This window comes from Callorhinus ursinus, unplaced genomic scaffold (assembly GCF_003265705.2).
Source record: "Callorhinus ursinus isolate GAN/ISIS: 27379988/994484 unplaced genomic scaffold, GSC_fseal_2.0 scaffold14, whole genome shotgun sequence".
In the NCBI taxonomy this organism is placed as follows: domain Eukaryota; kingdom Metazoa; phylum Chordata; class Mammalia; order Carnivora; family Otariidae; genus Callorhinus; species Callorhinus ursinus.
In genome coordinates this window covers 39,671,725-39,692,781 of record NW_027397076.1, presented here as the reverse complement: position 1 = coordinate 39,692,781, position 21,057 = coordinate 39,671,725, and the positions used below count along the sequence as shown (strand labels likewise).

At 37.3% G+C, this 21,057-nt stretch overlaps 1 protein-coding gene across 3 annotated transcripts in view; it reads left to right on the top strand.

Moving 5' to 3' along the window:
• Positions 1-21,057, top strand: part of XPOT (exportin for tRNA) — a 45,981-nt gene that overhangs the window by 9,088 nt on the left and 15,836 nt on the right. For all 3 annotated transcript variants that reach the window (XM_025883494.2, XM_073900712.1, XM_025883495.2), the window contains exons 4-19: positions 1,945-2,001; positions 2,691-2,760; positions 3,508-3,726; positions 5,713-5,897; positions 5,998-6,166; positions 7,294-7,530; positions 9,038-9,076; positions 9,210-9,272; positions 10,243-10,367; positions 11,257-11,401; positions 11,549-11,668; positions 12,230-12,324; positions 12,882-12,951; positions 15,710-15,948; positions 17,344-17,629; positions 18,565-18,754. In XM_025883494.2, the coding sequence (XP_025739279.1) occupies positions 1,945-2,001; positions 2,691-2,760; positions 3,508-3,726; positions 5,713-5,897; positions 5,998-6,166; positions 7,294-7,530; positions 9,038-9,076; positions 9,210-9,272; positions 10,243-10,367; positions 11,257-11,401; positions 11,549-11,668; positions 12,230-12,324; positions 12,882-12,951; positions 15,710-15,948; positions 17,344-17,629; positions 18,565-18,754 (2,309 nt within the window). The remainder of the gene's footprint in view (positions 1-1,944; positions 2,002-2,690; positions 2,761-3,507; positions 3,727-5,712; positions 5,898-5,997; positions 6,167-7,293; positions 7,531-9,037; positions 9,077-9,209; positions 9,273-10,242; positions 10,368-11,256; positions 11,402-11,548; positions 11,669-12,229; positions 12,325-12,881; positions 12,952-15,709; positions 15,949-17,343; positions 17,630-18,564; positions 18,755-21,057) is intronic.

Sequence of the window (21,057 nt, the reverse complement as noted above, 5' to 3'; positions counted from 1 at the left end):
GGCTTCCCGCGGAGCAGGGAGCCCGATGTGGGACTCGATTCCAGGAGCCTGGGACCATGACCTGAGCTGAAGGCAGACGCTTAACGACTGAGCCACCCAGGCGCCCCTAAAAAATTTTTTTATTTTAATTCCAGTTAATATCCAGTGTTATATTAGTTCCAGGTGTACATTATAGTGATTCAACCATCATCCTGTGCTCATCACAACAAGTGTCCTCCTTACTTAACCCCATCATGTACTTAACCCATCCCCCTACCCACTTCCCCTCTGGTAACCATCAGTTTATACTCTGTGGTTAAGAGTCTGTTTCTTGATTTCTCTCTCTCTCTCATTTTTTTCCCTTTGCTCGTTTGTTTTGTTTCTTAAATTCCACATATGAGTGAAATCATAGGGTGTCTTTCTCTGACTGACTTATTTCACTTAGCATTATACACTCTGGCTCCATCCATGTCATTGCAGATGTCAGGGTTTCACTTTTTATGGCTGAATAATATTCCATTGTATATATATACCACATCTTTAGCCATTTATCAGTTGATGGACACTTGGGCTGCTTCTGTATCTTGGCTATTATAAATAATGCTGCTATAAACATAGGGGTGCGTGTATCCCTTTGAATTAGTGTTCTAAGGTTTTTCTTTTTTGTAATATAACTTTCTATGAAGTCTTTCTAAAGCATTCAGAGAGAGAGAGAGCACAGGTAGGGGGAGCAGTAGGGAGAGGGAGAAGCAGGCTCCCCGCTGAGCAGGGAGTCTGATGTGGGGCTCGATTCTAGGAACCTGGGACCATAATCTGAGCCGAAGGCAGACGCTTAACCAGCTGAGCCACCCAGGCGCCCCTCATTTCATTAGTTTATATAGTAGTTAATTAAGTTATTTAAAAAAGACCTGCAGGGTGCCTGGGTGGCTCAGTTGGTTAAGCGACTGCCTTCAGCTCAGGTCATGATCCTCGAGTCCCTGGATCAAGTCCCGCATCAGGCTCCCTGCTCAGCAGGGAGTCTGCTTCTCCCTCTGACCCTCCCCCCTCTCATGTGCTCTCTCTCTCTCATTCTCTCTCTCAAATAAATAAAATCTTAAAAAAAAAATAGGAACCCTAAGTTCTTGGAAGAGGTGCTAATTAAACCTAACTTAAACAAAACTTTTAAAGATTAAATTTCATCTTTGTGTGAAATTATTTTGTTTAATTAATTCATGTATTCTAAGTTAAGATATTTTCTCTTCTTATATTGACCAGTTAGCTTTATATATGAAAAATTTCTTCAATGACTAAGCCTGGCCCAAACCAACTGTCTTGGATGAACAGATTGTTGTTTACTAAAGAGATTTTGTCAGAGATTGTAGCTGGCTCACTGCAACTCTGCATCACCCCTGTAGAGACCTTGAGAGTGGATAATTGTTAGAACTGATTTTTGCTCCCTTCTTATAAGGGCAGTGTATTTGTAACTTGGTTTTCTGTATAAACTTTTGAGGCTGAACTACCAGTCTGAGTGACCCTGCTCATTTTGGATTTGGCTGCAATGGAACTGTGTAGGATTGGATTTTAGGTATGATTTCAGTTACCATCACTGATTTGACTTAGTCTCTGGCTGTGTGACCATTTGTCATTTTACACCTAGCCTTTCTGTTGTAAAGTGTAGGAGTGGTTTCAGTAATCCTAACATCTAGAATTTAGGGAAATTCGTTCTCTTTGCAAAGCAGTATACTTAGGGTGCATCTCAATTTTTTTCATTTTTTTGCTTGTCAGATTTAATGGACCTATTGAGCGTGGAGTAATATTTAAGTTCTAAACAGTATAATAAATGAGATCGATAAGTAGAAAATAAGCCAGAGGTCTTGTTTGAGAAACTTTTCAACTGTGATTCACCTAGTACTTTACTTCTTTACTTTTGATTTGTTTTCTCTAAATTATATTCTGCTTATCTGATTTTCCTCTTTTCTTTTTCAGTGATGATCACATAAAGTTTTTCTGCTTTCAAGTACTAGAACATCAAGTTAAATACAAGTAAGGCTTTTCTCACTGTTTTGACTCTGAAATTTATGGGGAGAGGTCGTTTTTTAAATTAGTTTTTCTCTTTGGGAAAATCATAATACAAGCTGTAAATTGAGAGTGTATGAGACACATCCAGCTTATAGATGTGTTTTTGATTTATCCCAAAGTGTAAAAATACTGAGTTAATTGGTTACATAAAAAATCCGGATATTTCACAGAAAAAATTCATTTCTCGCTTCTCTGGAAAAATCTGAAGATCTAGCAACACCAGACCTGTTTCTACATGCCAACTCTGTTAGAGGTTAGTGGCAGCAGGGCCACTCGGATTTAGAACCCCTGCCTTAAATAAGCAGAAACAGTGAATCACTGCTCAGAGGACCCTTTGTTTGCCTATTGATTTATTCTGTAAGCCACAGACCTCAAAATGTAGACATATTTCCATTTGAGAAATTCCACAGCTGTCATTTTGTTTTAGCATGAACTGAACCACAAATCAAACTAAGATCAATGACACTACCTGCCAAGCCCACCCCTACCTTTTCTTTAAAGCCATGATGAGAAGCATTATCGATTTATTTTAGGAAATTTTAAGCAATTGAGTGATAACACAAATTTTCCCTTTCAAAAATATGAGGCTGTTACTTTTTAAACCACAGACACCAAATGTAGCCGTTATTATTTTTCTTCTCTATTTTGAACAGATACTCAGAACTAACTACTGTTCAACAACAACTAATTAGGGAGACGCTCATATCTTGGCTTCAAGCTCAGGTAAAATAGTAATTTCATTCAGTACCTTAAATTACCAGATATTTAAATCTTTAGTTTTGTAAGAGTTTAGAACTTTACCTCGAAAATGTTGATGATTTATCCTCCCTTTGATCCCATAGCTTTTTTAGAAAGTGCTGATTTCAAAAATCTTGGGTATATGAAAACTTACCAATAATTTAAAATCATATCAATAACTGAAACTTTCATGCTTTCCATGACACATTGTTGAAACCTCGGTTTTAAGGTGGGGTTTTTGTTGGTGGTGGTGGTAGTGGTTTTTGTTTGTTTTTAGCTATTTGACAAAAACAGATTTTTGTTCACTCCTAAAGGTGAACCCTCCTGGACAGCCTCTTCACAAAGAGCCCTTTACAAGAGAGCTATTAGAGTTCTTTATTCACATTATGTTGTTTTTTGTTAATTTTAATCTTAACATATAAAGTGGTTATGTAGCTAGAATTTTTATTTTCCTTAAAGGGCTAACAAGAAAAACAATTTAGTAGAACCAAAAACTAGTAAAATTCTGTACATGAAACTTTTCTTTAAAAGTGTAAGAATAAGAAATAAACAGCACTTTTGTTTGTTTTCCATCTGGGTAATCAGTTAAATACTTCGGTAATATTCCCGTATATTTGTTGCACAGCTAATCTAGACCGTGTTGAGGCTTGATGAGTTTTTTGCCTATTGATGGTAAATAGGAAGACAGTTTCCAACTTACATTTAATTTCATGGACAATTTCTCTTTGTCAGATGCTGAATCCCCAACCAGAGAAGACCTTTATACGAAATAAAGCAGCCCAAGTCTTCGCATTGCTTTTTGTTACAGAATATCTCACTAGGTGGCCCAAGTTTTTTTTTGATATTCTCTCAGTAGTGGACCTAAATCCAAGGGGAGTAGATCTGTACCTCCGAATCCTCATGGCTATTGATTCAGAGTTGGTGGATCGTGATGTGGTGCATACATCAGAGGCAAGTAACTTCCCATTAATTGTTAGTTTTTAATGTAGATTTTGTAGGAGATGATGGGCACATAATAAAAAGAGTAGGAAGTCTTTGGAGACAGATTTTCTGTTCTTTCTGGCTTTTTTTTAGGTTTATTTTTTTAGTAATCTCTATACCCAGCATGAGGCTCATACTTACAACCCCAAGATCAAGAGTCGCATGCTCTTCCAACTAAGCCAGCCAGGCACCCTCAAATTTTCTTAATAATTCTAAATTCAGGGGCACCTGGGAGGCTCAGTCGATTAAGCGTCTGCCTTCGACTCAGGTCGTGATCCCAGGGTCCTGGGATTGAGCCCTGCATCGGGCTTTCTGCTCAGCGGGGAGCCTGCTTCTTCCTCTGCCTGCTTGTGCATTCATTCTCTCTCTCTCTCTCTCTCTCTCTCTCTCTCTCTCTCTCTCTCTCTGTCAAGCAGAATCTTAAAAAAAAGGAATTCTAAATTCACCCAACTTACTTTTTTTTTTTTTAAGCAGGCTCCACACCCATTGTGAGGCTTGAACTCATGACCCTGAGATCAAGAGTCACATGTTTTACCAACTGAGCCAGCCAGGCGCCTCTAAATTCACCCAACATTTTGCATTTTGTTCTACAAAGGAGCTTGAACTGGGCTTCTTTTTCCCCAAGTGTATGTTGAAATTAGAGTGTTACTTTAGATTTTTTTTAACTATGAAAGCACTTTCTCCAATAAAATAGACAAATCGGTTCTGTTTTACAAATTTCTGGAGAAATGTGGTCTGTTTTTACTACTGCTATACAGTTCCTGAGTGAGCAGGAATCATTGCTTATGAATCTGCTAGTTTCTTCTGTATTCTCAGTCATAAAGCCCATCACCTTAGTCTTTATTCATTATCCGATACAACTTTCTCTGTATTCTTAACACAATAGAAGTTACTTGATTCGAAAAAGAAAAAAAAGATAAAAGAAATTGCTTGTTTCAAATGTGTATAATAATTTAAGGTCATTGTATGTCAGATATATTTATCACTTTAAAGGTTATTATCATGCATTTAAATTATTACCATTCCTGGGGTGCCTGGCTGGCTCAGTTGGTTAAGCGTTGAACTCTTGATTTCAGCTCAGGTCATGATTTCAGGGTCATGAGATCGAGCCCTGTGTTGGGCTCTGCTCCAGGCGTGGAGCCTGCTTAAGAGTCTCTCTCAGGGTGCCTGGGTGGCTCAGTCAGTTAAGCATCTGCCTTTAGCTCAGGTCATGATCCCAGAGTCCTGGGATCAAGCCCTGTGTCAGGCTCCCTGCTCAGGGGGTAGTCTGTTTCTCCCTCTGCTCCTCCCCCCCGCTTACATGTATTCTCTCTTTCTTTCTCTCAAATAAATAAAATTTTTTTTAAAGATTTTCTTTCTCTCTCCCTCTTGCTCCCCCCCCCCAAAAAAATTATTGCCATTCTTGGGGCACCCAGCTGGCTCAGTCAGCGGAGCATGTGACTCTTGATCTCAGAGTTGTGAGTTTGAGCCCCATGTTGGATGTAGCGATTACTTAAAATCTTTTTAAAAAATTGAAAAAATAAAAAAATAAATTATTGCCATTCTTGGCAGAATTTATAGAGGTATTGATTCACTGTGTGGTACACCTGAAACTAACATCTTGTGTCAACTATACTCAAAAAAATTTTCCTTTAATTAAAAACAATTTACATTCTCTTAAGTAGTTTAAATATGTTTGCATAATATTGAGAAGTACCTTTTATCATATGCCTTAGATTTCTAAATAATGCTTATTTATAGTTTGTGTTTAATAACAAATTCAATCTGCTCTGAGGAATACAATAGAAAAAGGAAATTAAAATAATCACAGGATATGATTTTAGAGTTGATAAGTAGGGAATGTGTTAACAAGTCTAGAAGTTTAATTGTGAGGAAATTACTGTGTGCAACTAGTCAGATGTCAAAAATTAGTTTGTGTGATAATCTACTTTGCACATAAGGTGTTTTGTTTTTTAGGAGGCCCGTAGGAATACTCTAATAAAAGATACCATGAGGGAGCAGTGCATTCCAAACTTGGTGGAATCATGGTACCAAATTTTACAAAATTACCAGTATACTAATTCAGAAGTGACATGTCAGTGCCTTGAAGTAGTTGGGGCTTATGTCTCTTGGATAGACTTATCCCTTATAGCCAATGATAGGTAAGTATACCTATACTTTAAAGATAGAAACCTACAAAATACAATATATAAAACTCATGAGTTTGAAAACGTTGTAACAATTTTTTCCTCCTATTGCCAGGTTTATAAATATGCTGCTAGGTCATATGTCAATAGAAGTTCTGCGGGAGGAAGCATGTGACTGTTTATTTGAAATTGTAAATAAAGGAATGGATCCTGTTGATAAAATGAAACTAGTAGAGTCTTTGTGTCAAGTATTACAGTCTGCTGGGTTTTTCAGCATTGACCAGGTCAGTAAATTTATGTATGAAGTAGAACAAAGTAGGACGAGTACTAATTTAAATATGCTTTCTTTTTCTTTCTCTTTTTTTTTTTTTGGATTGTAAACTCTCCTCGACTATAAGGAAACATTGTATCCAGAAAGCCACAATGTTATCTGTAGCATTGTCCTCGACAGTAGATTATACCAGTTATTAACTTGAAGATCTAGGATAGTACCTGCAGTTGTGCATTTCTAACAAACTTCAAGTTGATTCTCATACTACTGGTCTATACTTTAAGTAGCAAGGAACTATACTATATACACGGCAGTGCATTTTGACCAAAACTAGTTTTAGTTATAAATGTTACATTTTCACCATACTTTTGAATTGTTACTCATTTGAGCTGTTGGAGTTTAGCCCCAACAGAGTGAAGTGTGATAAGTAATTTAGAAACAGAATTTGAAGATTTTTATTTTACCTGTGACAGTGATAAAAAAATTACTAAGAAATATTTGTTTTGCTCTTCTGTGAGTAATACAGCTCTAGAATTGTCCTTGCTGACAGGAGAATAGTAGCGTTTTCTTACGATGCTAATAATTGTCTTATTTAGTCTGTGGTAAAAGACCTAAAATGATGAAGGTAACATCTCTTTCTATAGGAGAACATCATAAGGATAATTAATGAAAACAATCTGAACTTTGAGTTCTGACTCTTAACACTGGTATGACCTTAGGCAGGTAGTTGTAATAGCAGTTCTATCTCTTGCAGCATAGTTAAGGCTCAAATTGTTATAAATTGTTACACATACTGTATTATGACATTAACGATTACAGCATATTTACTAACTTGAGCAGTTTAGAAGGAAGGTTTTGAAACCACAGATCTCTTTTTTTAAGCTTTTATAAACTTGGCAATATCTCCGGGTCTATAACCATTAAAAAGAGTTGCTTGAAAGAGTACAAGTGGTTAATAATAGAATTCAAATTCCAAAATTATTCAGTCAAGATGGTAGAATGGTTAAATGTTAGTTTATAACTGGCACTTGATTCATACTAAAGTTTAGAGTTTTTCTTCTTACTCTTATGTGGGTAGTTTTTTTTGTTCTTGTTTATGTGGGTGTTTTTAAATTGAGGTCTCTTTTGATTGCTTAATAGGAAGAAGATGTTGACTTTCTAGCCAGATTTTCTAAGCTGGTAAATGGAATGGGACAGTCATTGATAGTTAGTTGGACTAAATTAATTAAGAATGGGGATATCAAGAATGCTCAAGAGTCACTACAAGCTATTGAAACAAAAGTGGCACTGATGCTGCAGCTACTAATTCATGAGGATGATGACATCTCTTCTAACATTATTGGATTCTGTTATGATTATCTTCATATTTTGAAACAGGTAAGTCCTTATTTTAATCTTTTTGCCCAGTAGATAATATAGACGAACCATAGAGAATTGGAAAATAGAGGAAAAATGAAAAGAAGGAAATACCCATAATTCTACTAGCTAACAAAATTTCCCCCACCCCCAACTCAACTTCTTAGCCAGAAAATGGGAATAGCCAGGTTCTAAAATTCACTAGACTTTAACAAGCTTTGAATTAGCTACAGGTTTAGGTTATTTTTTCATTTTGAATCTGTTTGTTTTTATTTATTTTTTCTTTCCTTTCCTTTTCTTTTCCTTTTTTTATCAAGTAGGCTCCATGCTAGGCTCCACACCCAGCGTGGAGCCCAGTGCAGGCCTTGAACTCACGACCCAGAGATCAAGACCTGAGCTGAGATCAAGAGTTGGACACTGACCAACTGAGCCACCCAGGCGCCCCTGTGTTTGTTTTAAATATAGTAGAAATTTCGTTAAACATTGTTCATTATTTTAATTACATATACATCATTTCATATAAACAGTTTTTTACAATTAAAAATTTTCTCTTAGAGAGTTGCTTCCAATAAGAACTTAAAATGTAGATGGTAGCAGTCTCCATATTATGACTGGTAGCCTTTTAAAAATCAGTAATTTCCCATTATGTCATTAGATGAGAAAACCATTCCTATTTTACTTACATTTGATTAGTTAAATCAAGTCAAGCTTAAAATATTAACTTCTGTGTTATTGTTATAAATGTAACACACGTCTACCTACATACCTTAAGAAATTTTAGGTAATGGGAAAGATACGAGGAAAGTTAAAATGACTCCTGGTAATCCCACTGTGTATCTCTTAACAGACCTCTAGCTTTTTTTGCCTTGTTTGAAAACAAGGGAAGGGCGCCTGGATGGCTCAGTCGGTTAAGCGTCTGTCTTCAGCTCAGGTCATGATCCCAAGCTCTGCTTGGTAGGAAGTCTGCTTCTCCCTCTCCTTCTACCTGCCACTCATGCTTGCTCACTCTGTCTCTCTCACAAAAAAAATAAATCTTAAAAAAAAAAAAAAAACTGAAAAGGGAAGACCGTACTTTACTGTCCTATAAACTTCTTTGGTGAATATATTATAAATATCCTTAAAGTTGAAGTTCATCTACATGTCACGTTATTTAGTAGAAATGAAATTGCTAGATCTTAGATTAGGTGCATTTGAAATATAGAAAGGTACTGCCAAACCTTCCTCCACAGAAGTTGTGTGCATGTTTTAAAAGATCTTCATTGATTAGAAAAATATTTTGAGGGGCGCCTCAGTGGCTCACATAGTTAAGAGTCTGCCTTGGGCTCAGTTCATGATCTTGGGGTCTTGGGATTGAGCCCTCTGTCAGGCTCTCTGCTCAGTGGAGAGTCTGCTTCCCTCTCTTATCCCACCCCCTACCCTGCTCATGCTCCCTCTCAAATACATAAATAAAATCTTAGAAAAGAAAAATATTTTGATAAGCGAGTATAACTTTAGGAAAATTAATAAATTATTGCTTACTTTTTAACAGCTTCCAGTGCTCTCGGATCAGCAAAAAGCTAACGTAGAGGTAATTGACTTCTTTTTGCCTATAAACCAATACCAGAATCTGTATCTGCAGCCTGTCTTTTGAAATACAGCTTAATTTCAAAGTATATCAAGTTAGAGGAAACTGACAAAAGACATTTTATTCTTAATTTTAGGCAATCATGTTGGCCGTTATGAAAAAACTGACTTATGATGAAGAATATAACTTTGAAAATGAGGTAAGAATATAACTTTGAAAATGAGGTAAGAATTTTACATTAGGGAGAAATCAGTTTTAATTCATTATTTACTTACCTCAAGTTAACATTTTAAGTTTTGATTATTTTAGAGTCCTTTAAAACAAGTATTTTAACAATCACTCTTGTTTATCATTGACCTCAGCCTTAGGTGAAATTAATAGAAGCTTCATAAGCCTTCATAATACCTTCAGAAAATACTTTTTTGGTATTTTGGCCCTTTTTAAAACACTTTGTAGCATTGAACTTTGTAAAATATTGGCAGTATCATTGGTGATCATATCTCACTTTGTATTTAATAAGAGTGATGAGTTGAGGCCTGGTCGGTGGACCTTAGATCATAAGTGTCTGTGGGAGAGTGGGAATGGGTCACTTAACTCTCTGGACTTGTTCCATTTATAAGTCTTATCCAGGGTTGCCAGTGAGTCAGTTTACCCTCAAGCACAAGGATCATCAGGTGCTTTCTATCAACTCAAGCATTGCTTACATTGTTTTGCAACGTGCTAAGTGTTCAATTCCCCACCTGAGGCATTCAAAAACTTTTGACTGTAAAAAGAAAATGTGATGAAAACCAACACATTATGCACTTACAAAGAGCCAGGCTTGTTATATGTATCTTCATTCATAGGGTATTACAAGATACGAGGAGTATGAATAAGGTGGTGAAGTTTTCATAAAGCCCAACGTGAACCCATTCTGGCTCTAGATTCTTGTCCTTAACCTCCTCCCTATACTGTTTCTGGCTCTAGGCTTTTTGAGATGTAGGGCTGTGTTCATAAATGCTTATTTGTGGGCAGGAGAGGAAAGGCTACTAAACATAGTAAGTTTTTCTGTGTAAATAAATGTTAATGAAAAAATTACGTATTAACTTTAGAAATGCAGAAAACTAACCATTTACATGAATTTTAAGGTCTTTTAAATTTTAAAATAAGAATTTTAAAATATATCTTAGGGTGAAGATGAAGCCATGTTTGTAGAATATAGAAAACAACTGAAGTTATTGTTGGACAGGCTTGCTCAAGTTTCACCAGAGTTACTGCTGGCTTCTGTGCGCAGAGTTTTTAGTTCTACACTGCAGTAAGTTTGTTACTGTTTTTGTAACGAATCTGCCTCTTTCCTTTTCTCTGTGTTGATGTTCTACAATAAATGATTCACATAATTTACTATCTTTGTTACTTATTAAGATTTTATGTATCTCTGAAGCAGTGCAGTTGTCTCCATTTATCTTTTAATTCCAGTGTAGTTAACATAGTGTTATGTTAGTTTCAGGTGTACATTATAGTGATTCAACAATTCTATACAATGTTGATTGCTCATCATGATAAGTGTACTCTTAATCCCCCTCATCTGTTTCACTCACCTCCCCTATGGTAACCATCTGTTCTCTATTGTTAAGAGTCTGTGTTTTGGTTTGTCTCTTTTTCCTCTTGGTTCATTTGTTATGTTTCTTAAATTCCATATATGAGTGAAATCATAGGGTATTTGTTTCTCTGACTGGCTTGTTTCCTTTAGCATAATACACTATAGCTCCATCCATTATCATTGTTATCTCCATTTATCATGATCCTTGTGGGGAAACACTGCTCTTTGGAATGTAAACAATGAAATGGATCACATCAGTTATTTCTGCTTTTGTGGTGTAAATTTTGTTGCCTGTTTAAAAATTGCTATGACTTTTTTTTTTTTTAAGATTTTATTTATTTAACAGAGAGAGACACAGTGAGAGAGGGAACACACGCAGGGGGAGTGGGAGAGGGAGAAGCAGGCTTCCTGCCAAGCAGGGAGCCCGATGCGGGGCTCAGTCCCAGGACCCTGGGACCATGACCTGAGCCGAGGGCAGACGCTTAACAACTGAGCCACCCAGGAGCCCCAATAATTGCTATGACTTAATAATTAAAGAGGCTTTTGTTGGTGTTATATAAAATGTTTATATTCAGATCTCACATACATATTCCCTTTTGGTTAGGAATTGGCAGACTACACGTTTTATGGAAGTTGAAGTAGCAATAAGATTGCTGTATATGTTGGCAGAAGCTCTTCCAGTATCTCATGGTGCTCACTTCTCAGGTGATGTTTCAAAAGCTAGTGCTTTGCAGGATATGATGCGAACTGTAAGTATACTACAGATAATTTATTTTGAACATAATTTTCTGTTTTCACTATAAGCTAGTGGGAGTTCCTTAATTTAGCATCTGTTAATACTGGGCCATTTTGATGTTACAATGAATAAGGACATTTCTTAACTTTTTCCTGCCCAGTTGGTAACATCAGGAGTTAGTTCCTATCAGCATACATCTGTGACATTGGAGTTCTTCGAAACTGTTGTTAGATATGAAAAGTTTTTCACAGTTGAACCTCAACACATTCCATGTGTACTAGTAAGTATCCATTTATTCTCCGTTTCTGGTGGGGGGGGCGGATTTCTATGTATTTCACCTAATGAGCAGATAGGATTCTGTCTTTATAACTTTTTCCAGAACCAAAAGCTCTCAGAAACTCTTTTTTAAAGGTATTTATTTATTTGAGAGAGAATGAGATAGAGAGCATGAGAGGGGGGAGGGTCTGAGGGAGAAGCAGACTCCCTGCTGAGCAGGGAGTCCGATGCGGGACTCGATCCCGGGACTCCAGGATCATGACCTGAGCCGAAGGCAGTCGCTTAACCAACTGAGCCACTCAGGCGCCCTCTCAGAAACTCTTGAATATACTGAAACCAACCCCTTCTCTATTTTTTTAAAATGGACAGTTTCTGGCTTAATCAGTCATCTAAAACAAGTCCTCAAGGGCCTATTGGTGTCCTTAAGGATTACTTAATATATATTCCTGGCTCCTGCCATCCAGGAGCTAAGAAGTAAAATTTGATGGGAACAAAAATATATTATGACAATACCAATAAAAATTTTAAACAAATGCAGAAATAGTAAGTGTCTCTGTTTCTTTAGATGGCTTTCTTAGATCATAGGGGTCTGCGGCATTCTAGTGCAAAAGTACGGAGCAGAACTGCTTACCTGTTTTCCAGATTTGTCAAATCTCTGAAGTAAGTACTAAATGTCAACTCTTATGTTTACTTTTTGTTTCTAAGATTGTTAAATGAGCCCTATAAATTATTTTCTAAAAGCCTGTGGTAGATTTGGTTTATTCTAAGGCTCTTTATTAGGTTTTCTTTTTTGGTATCATGTTATGACTTCTTTTACTGTTCATTAGCCAGGTTCATCACTGCAAAGTGATTTGTTTGCATACTTTTATATGTAATACTTGTCATCGCTAATGACATAATTATTTAACTAACAGTTTTATTGCTGTGGATTACTCTATGGCTTCTTTGAAATTCTAAAGAATATATTTCTTGGAAATAAATTTTTTGACCTTTCTGCTTTGTATTGTTTTTACTAGTACCATTTTCTTGGCATGAAAACTACTTGTTTTTAGGCTTATAAGGTTGTAATTTTTTAAAATCCTAGCTTGTCTTAATGATTACATCTGACTAGGTTAGAATTGAACCTGTTTTTAGTTCCATCCTTTTTAAAAGGAAATTTGGTATTTTGAGCACGGTGGTTTACATAATTGTGATTTTCCTTTTTTGCCTTTTTTCAGTAAACAAATGAATCCTTTTATTGAGGATATTCTGAATAGAATACAAGATTTACTAGAGCTTTCTCCACCTGTAAGTATCTGTCTTTCCAAATTACAGATTTTCCCCAAGTATCATTGATGCCACACATGCCTTTAGCCTTTAATGCTAATGCCTTGTGGGCAGTTTTCTTAATGGTGGATGGTGGTGGCAGGGATGTTGTATACAAGGATTAGTTAGTTCTGTTTACCAAAATTCTGTTGCGATTAGCAAACAAAGCATGGTAATAGAATTAATAAAAATGGAGGGGTGCCTGGGTGGCACAGTCAGTTAAGTGTTTTTTCTGCTTGGGTCATAATCTCAGGTTTGTGGAATCAAGCCCCCCATCAGGCTCTTCACTCAGCGCAGAGTTTGCGTGAGTTTCTCTCTCCCTCTCCCTCTGTTCCCCCCCCCAAATAAATAAATAAATTGTAAAAAAAATAAAAATGGAAAGGAGTTGACTGATAAATTTGGCAGAGTGAGATATGGTCTGCTCTCCCTGTTAAATGCTGAAGTAGTGTATGGAGAAGGAAAAATTCAATTTCTAAATTACTTCCTGTTTAGTATAAGATCATATTAGCCATTCTAAGTGACTGCTACCATTAGACTGATTTTGGGGGGTAATTTAAGGCTTTGGGTAAAGGTTAAATGCTGGTTGATATTTTGGTATTCATTTCACAAGAAATATTTAAGTTGAGATACTTTGTAACTTGTTTTAACTTCTACATGTTTTTGTATACTGACATTGACTCATTTTTTTCATTTTGATAAAATTGCTACTAGAGCAGCCACTTGAGAAATGTTAAAACACAAAAATACTTTTATTCTTTTAAGTAAATATTAGTATTTAGAGTATAGTGGTTACATAATTTCACTGCATGAAAGATTACTAATGAATTATATGGTTAAATTATTTTTGCATATTACAAAAATCTATATATTAAAGTATTCCATCTGATTAATGCCAATTTTCCCTGGCAGTTCACACTGACCTATAAGACTTAGGCATTCAGAAAGTCCTCATGCACCTGGGTGGCTCAGTCCATTAAGCATCTGACTCGATCTCAGCTCAGGTCTTGATCACAGCGTTGTGAGTTCAAGCCCCGTGTTGGGCTCCACGCTGGCATGGAGCCTACTTAAAAAGGAAAAGTACTGGGTGCCTGGGTGGCTCAGTTGGTTAAGCGACTGCCTTTGGCTCAGGTCATGATCCTGGAGTCCCAGGATCGAGTCCCGCATCGGACTCCCTGCTCAGCAGGGAGTCTGCTTCTCCTTCTGACCCTCCCCCATCTCATGCTCTCTCTCTCTCTCTCTCATTCTCTCTCAAATAAATAAATAAAATATTTTTTAAAAAAAGGAAAAGTACTATTTAGCCATATTATCTTAGCAATATTAGAAGTTTTTCATGTTTTTTATACCATTCATATAAACAAGGGCTTGTACTATACCTGTAATCTCTTTTTAGTATTAAAAAAAAGGCTTTGTTCAAATTGCTTTTACCTGATGATGTCTGCTTAATAGGATTTTGAGTATCCATTTTTTAAGTTCCTTATATAGCTACTTTATCTTTGTGTTCTCAACTGATAACAGCAGTAATTAGTCTTAGTGGTACTTAAATGCTTTAGCTACTTTTATATAGGGATATGCTTCTTTTAATGAGGATTTTTTTTTAAAGATTTATTTATTTTAGAGAGAGACAGTTGGGGGAAGAGGGAGAGTATCTCAAGCAGACTCCCTGCCAAGTGCAGATCCTGATGCAGGGCTCGATCCCACAACCCTGAGATCATGACCAGAGCCTAAATCAAGAGTCAGATGCTCAACTAACTGAGCCACCCAGGTGCCCCTAGATGAGGTATTCATTATATAAAATCACCACATAATTTATGTTGTAAGTCTAGATTTTTTTTTTATAAGATTTTATTCATTTGAGACAGCATGAGCAAGGGGAGTGGCAGACAGAAGCAGGCTCCCCACCAAGCAAGCAGCCTTATGTGGGACTTGATCCCAGGATCCTGGGATCATGACCTGAGCCAAAGGCAGACGCTTAACCGACTGAGCCACCCAGGCACCCCTCAAAGCACCTTTGTACATCTCATTTTTAGTCTCATAACAGTTTTACAAATAAGATTTTTACAAAAGAGAAGAAGTTAGGGGCGCCTAGGTGGCTAAGTTGGTTGAGCAACTGCCTTCGGCTCAGGTCATGATCCTGGAGTCCCAAGATCGAGTCCCACATTGGGCACCCTGCACGGCGGGGAGTCTGCTTCTCCCTCTGACCCTCCCCCCTCTCATGCTCTCTCTCTCAAATAAATACAGTCTTTAAAAAACGATAGCGAGAACAAGTTAGAAGGCTAACTAAAATTTTCTATGATAATTTGCAAAGTTTTATCAAGGGTAGAATTAGAGCCATGATGGGCACCTGGGTGGCTCAGTCGTTAAGCGTCTGCCTTTGGCTCAGGTCATGATCCCAGGGTCCTGGGATCGAGCCCCGCATCAGGCTCCCTGCTCGGCGGGAAGCCTGCTTCTCCCTCTCCCACTCCCCCTGCTTGTGTCCCTCTCTCGCTGTGTCTGTCTCTGTTAAATAAATAAATAAAATCTTAAAAAAAAAGAATTAGACCCATGACCTTTTGATCTCGAATTCAGTTTTCTTTCCATTATGTGGTCCTAGGAGAAAATTTGTTTTTTATAAGTACTTGATCTACTTTTTAATAATGCGTTGATGTGATTATATCTCCTAGTCCTATTGGACTTACTGTGCTTAAATGAGAGGAACTGAATGAACAGTGATAAACACCAATAGGACTAAATTTCTTTCTAGGAGAATGGTTACCAGTCTTTGTTGAGCAGTGATGATCAGCTGTTTATTTATGAGACAGCCGGAGTGCTGATTGTTAATAGTGAATATCCAGCTGAACGGAAACAAGCCTTAATGAGAAATCTTTTGACCCCACTAATGGAGAAGTTTAAAATTCTGTTAGAAAAATTGATGCTGGCACAAGATGAAGAAAGACAGGCATCACTAGCAGACTGTCTGAACCATGCTGTTGGATTTGCCAGGTGAGTGTGATTATAATTAAAATTATATATTGAGTGTCTGTACACACACACAACCATTTACTTGGATCTTTTAGAATTAGGCACACACATCCATGTTTTGAAAACTGAATTGTCGAGAGAATTATCTAAACCTTTCTTTTCTAAATCCAGTGAATTAGGATGTGAGGGCGATCTGGCTGCGACATCTGTCACCCCATTGATCGCCAGGGTTGATTAGGCTGATCTGGCTGGCTAGGCGGGTTTCCCCTTCCTCCCTCACCACTCCATGTGCATCCCTCCTGAAGCTGTGTGCTCGGTTGAAGAGGACGACCTTCCCCGATAGAGGAGAGGACTGTTCTTCGGTCAAGGGTATACGAGTAGCTGTGCTCCCCTGCTAGAACCTCCAAACAAGCTCTAAATCCAGTGAATTAGAAGATTTAGCTGAAGAAGGGAATAGATCACATAATATTCTGCATTTCTGGTTTGACAACTGTCTAAATCCTTAACTCTTCTGACTTCTTTAGTATAAATTGATCATGTATTTAGGGGGATTAGCTGAAAAGTTGTTTTGTTTTTTTTTTCAAAAGATTGTATTTATTTGTCAGAGAGAGAGAAAGAGAGCACAAGCAGGGGGAGCGGCAGGCAGAGGGAGAAGCAGGCTCCCCGCTGAGCAAGGAGCCTGACGTGGGGCTCAGTCCCAGGACTCTGGGATCATGACCTGAGCCAAAGGCAGCTGCTTAACCAACTGAGCCACTCAGGCGTCCCTAGCTGGAGGGTTTATATAAACAATGACATATTGGGACATCTTGGCTCAGTCTTGGTACTGATAAAGTCTTGAGGCTTCTTTTTAGCTCTCTCATTGTGTCCTGAAGACTACCCAAGCTGCCGTTTCTTTCTCTCTGCCCGTACATTTTATTGGCAAACGACAACAGTATGAAAGTTGTAGTAATTGCTAATAAGAAGCTGCACAAAGAAATTGCTGTACAGAATACTTCAGTGCAAAAGCTAATGTTAGGTCATATAAATAACTTGATTCTAAGGATTTTTTCTAAATTTAAATCAGTAGTGTTTGCAGGTTATCTAGTACAGCCCAGTCGTAGCAGTGGATTTTTTTTTCTCTTTTCTGCATACTTCATCAGTAGGATTTTAGTAAAACATTTAGGTGGGTTCTCATTAGAAGGCTTATATTAATTACCTCTCACTCATTTAATTTGAACCCCTTCTGGAATGGCACCTGGAAGCAATAGTATATAGATAACCATGTTAGCGAATGGAAGCAGGCATGTCATAGAAACTAAATAATTGGCTTCTTAGTTTTGTCGATTGTGTAATTGGTTGTGCATTATTTTTCATTACTCCATAAAACTTTTATTAAAGCCTAAAGTTAAAACTAGTTGCCTGATTTTGCTTGTGTAGCCGAACCAGCAAAGCTTTCAGCAACAAGCAGACTGTGAAACAGTGTGGCTGTTCCGAAGTTTATCTGGATTGTTTACAGACGTTCTTGCCAGCCCTCAGTTGTCCCTTGCAAAAGGATATTCTCAGAAGTGGAGTTCGTACTTTCCTTCATCGCATGATTATTTGCCTAGAGGAAGAAGTTCTTCCATTCATCCCATCTGCCTCAGAACACATGCTCAAAGATTGTGAAGGAAAAGACCTCCAGGAGTTCATTCCTCTTATCAACCAGATTACAGCCAAATTTAAGGTACCACAGACCTATGGGCTCAGAGAATCTCCTGACAAATTAGATCTATTGATCTTTAGATACATTTTGGCATTTGCCCTTGGGGTTTTTTTTTTTTCTTAATCTAAGTCACTTGAGGACATGGAGCATATATATTGTTGTCCTCTCCAGTGTCTAGCACACTGCCTGACACATAGGCCATGTTGAATGGTTGTTTTAATCAAAACAAACCTTATCTGCCCTGTGCAGAAGAAAACAGTCTGCTCTTTTAGAAAAGCAAATGAAAATAGCATCGAGGACTAAAATATCTTGAGGTAAATAAAAACTTGTAACTTGGGTGCCCAAACAGGAGTTTGAAATTCATTCAGTGTACTAAAGTCAGTTTTATTGTACAAGAAAATGCAAACCAAGTATAACCTGGCTGATAAAAATGGCTAACGCATAGTGCTTTCTGTTCAAAATCCATTCTAAGCCTTTTTTTGTACATTAATTCATTTGATCTTCCTAACAGCCCTAGAGAGAACTGTTGTATTTTATAGACGAAGAAATTGAGACCGAGAAATTAAGCAATTTGCATCGAGGCACAAAAAGCCTTCAGAGCCCAATCATATAAATTCTACTTGTAATTTAGCAATAGAATTCATTTGTTGATAATTTAAATTTGAAAATATTCTATGGTGATATTCAATTGTGAAATACATCTGAATCCCTATTATTTTAACCTGAATCTTGAACCGTAAGAAATGAGTTGAACTTAACAATTTTGAAGATTTCAATAATATATATGCATATACAGATTTTTGTCATAATATTGATATTTGCCAACAGAATTATGTAAATATATATCCTAACTAGAAACACTGGATAAAGGCTTTATGTAAAATGTGGCTTTCTAATTTTCATATTAATATTTATCTTTCACATTTCTGAAATAGTAATTTGTTTTTTATCTTCAGATACAGGTATCTCCATTTTTACAGCAAATGTTCATGCCTCTACTTCATGCAATTTTTGAGGTATTGCTCCGACCAGCAGAAGAAAATGACCAGTCTGCTGCTTTAGAGAAGCAAATGTTACGAAGGAGTTACTTTGCTTTCCTGCAAACAGTCACAGGCAGTGGAATGAGCGAAGTCATAGCAAATCAAGGTGGGATGCTGAGATTATCTGCTTCAGGCCTTGTCCCTGTTGTACGTCAGTATGAGCAAGAGCTAGTTAAAGTAAATACCAAACTTTTAAAGTGGTTGTATGTTTGCCTCTGGGGTGACAGTTCATTATCATCAAGGTGGGAATCAGTTCATGTAGAGGATCTACCTTAAAATTAATTTGTATTCAGCTCCCTTTTTCCTAGGGCAGTATTCTTTAATCGATTCCTCAGTAGTATAAATAGCATGGTGGCAGCTTGCCAGCATTGACCTGACAGTTGAGTCTTACTGGCCAGTTTGCTATTTTGAAATTAAAAATAAATGGGACTGTATCGATCAATACAGAGAATTTTGCCATACAAGAAATCCAGAGGGCAAAATAACCACATGGGACTAGTTACTTTTCAATGTTTTATGCTTAAAATTTAGGAGCCAAGTTAATAAAAATTTAGGGATCTGGGATGCCTGGGTGGCTCAGCCAGTTAAGCGTCTGCCTTTGGCTCAGGTCATGATCCGGGAGTCCTGGGATCAAGTCCCATGTCGGGCTCTCTGCTCAGCAGAGAGGCTCTTCTCCCTCTCACTCTCCCTCTGTGCTCTCCCTCTCTCTCAAATAAGTAAATAAAATCTAAAAAAAAAAAAGGGAAGAAAAAAAATTGAGGGATCTTGTTACACTACATGAAGTGAGAACTTCACGTTCTACAAAGCCAGCATTACCTTGATTCCAAAACCAAAGACCCCACTAAAAAGGAGAATTATAGGCGAATATCCCTGATGAACATGGATGCAGAAGTTCTCAATAAAATACTAGCAAATCAAATTCAACAGTACATTAAAAGAGTTAGTCACCACATTGAAGTAGGATTTATTCCTGGGTTTCAGGGGTGGTTCAGTATTTGTAAGTCAGTCAGTGTGATACACGATATTAATAAAAGAAAAGATAACTATATGATCCTGTCAGTAGACGCAGAGAAAGCATTTGACAAAATATAGCATCTTTTCCTGATAAAAATCCTTAACAGTGGGCACCTGGGTAGCTCAGATGTTTGAGCTTCTGCTTTCTGCTGGGGTCATGATCTGCAGGTCCTGGGATCGAGCCCCATGTTAGGCTCCCAGCTCAGCGGGGAGTCTGCTTCTCCTCCTGCCTCTCCCCCTGCTTGTGTTCTCAATCTCCAATGAATACATAAAATCTTAAAAAAAGAAAAAATTCTCAAAAAAGTAGGGATAAAGGTAACATACCTCAACATCATAAAGGCCATATACAAAAGATCCACAGCTAATAGCATCCTCGATGGTGAAAAACAGAGCCTTTCCCCTACGGTCAGGAACAAGACAGGGATATCCACTTTCACCATTACTATTTAACATAGTATTGGAAGTCTTAGCCTCAGCAATCAGACTACAAAAAAATAAAAGAATGCCATCCAGAATGGCAAGGTAGAAGCAAACTTTCACTATTTGCAGACAACATGATACTCTATGTAGAAAACCTGAAAGACTCCACCAAAAAATTGCTAGAACTCATATAGGAATTCATTCAGCAAAGTCACAGGTTATAAAATCAATGTGTAGAAATCTGTTGCATTTCTATATGCCAATAACAAAGCAGCAGAAAAATCAAGGAATCAGTCCCATTTGCAATTGCATCAAAAACAATAAGATACCGAGGAATAAATCTAAAGAAGTAAAAGATCTATACTCTGAAAACTATAAAACACTTACAAAAGAAATTGAGGAGGACACAAAGAAACGGAAAAGCATTCCATGCTCGTGGATTGGAAGAACATTGTCAAAATGTCTAGACTGCCCAGAGCAATCTAGACATTTAATGCAATCCCCATCAAAATACCACCAGCATCTTTCACAGTTAGAGAAAATAATACTAAAATTTATATGGAACCACAAAAGACTCTGAATAGCCAAAGCAATTCTGAAAAAGAAAAACAAAACTGGATGGAGGCATCACAGTTCGGGATTTTAAGTTATATTACAAAACTGCAGTCATGAAGATAGTATAGTACTGGCATAAAAACACACATAGATCAATGGAACAGAATAGAAAACCCAGAAATGGACCCAGAACTATATGGTCAACCGATCTTCGACAAAGCAGGAAAGAATAGCCAATGGAAAAAAGACAGTCTCTCCAACAAACGGTGTTGGGAAAACTAGACAGCCACATGCAGAAGAATGAAACTGGACCACTTCCTTACATCATACACAAAACTAAATTCAAAATGGATGAAAGACCCAAATGTGAGACGGGAAACCATCAAAATCCTCGAAGAGAACAAAGGCAGAAACCTCTTT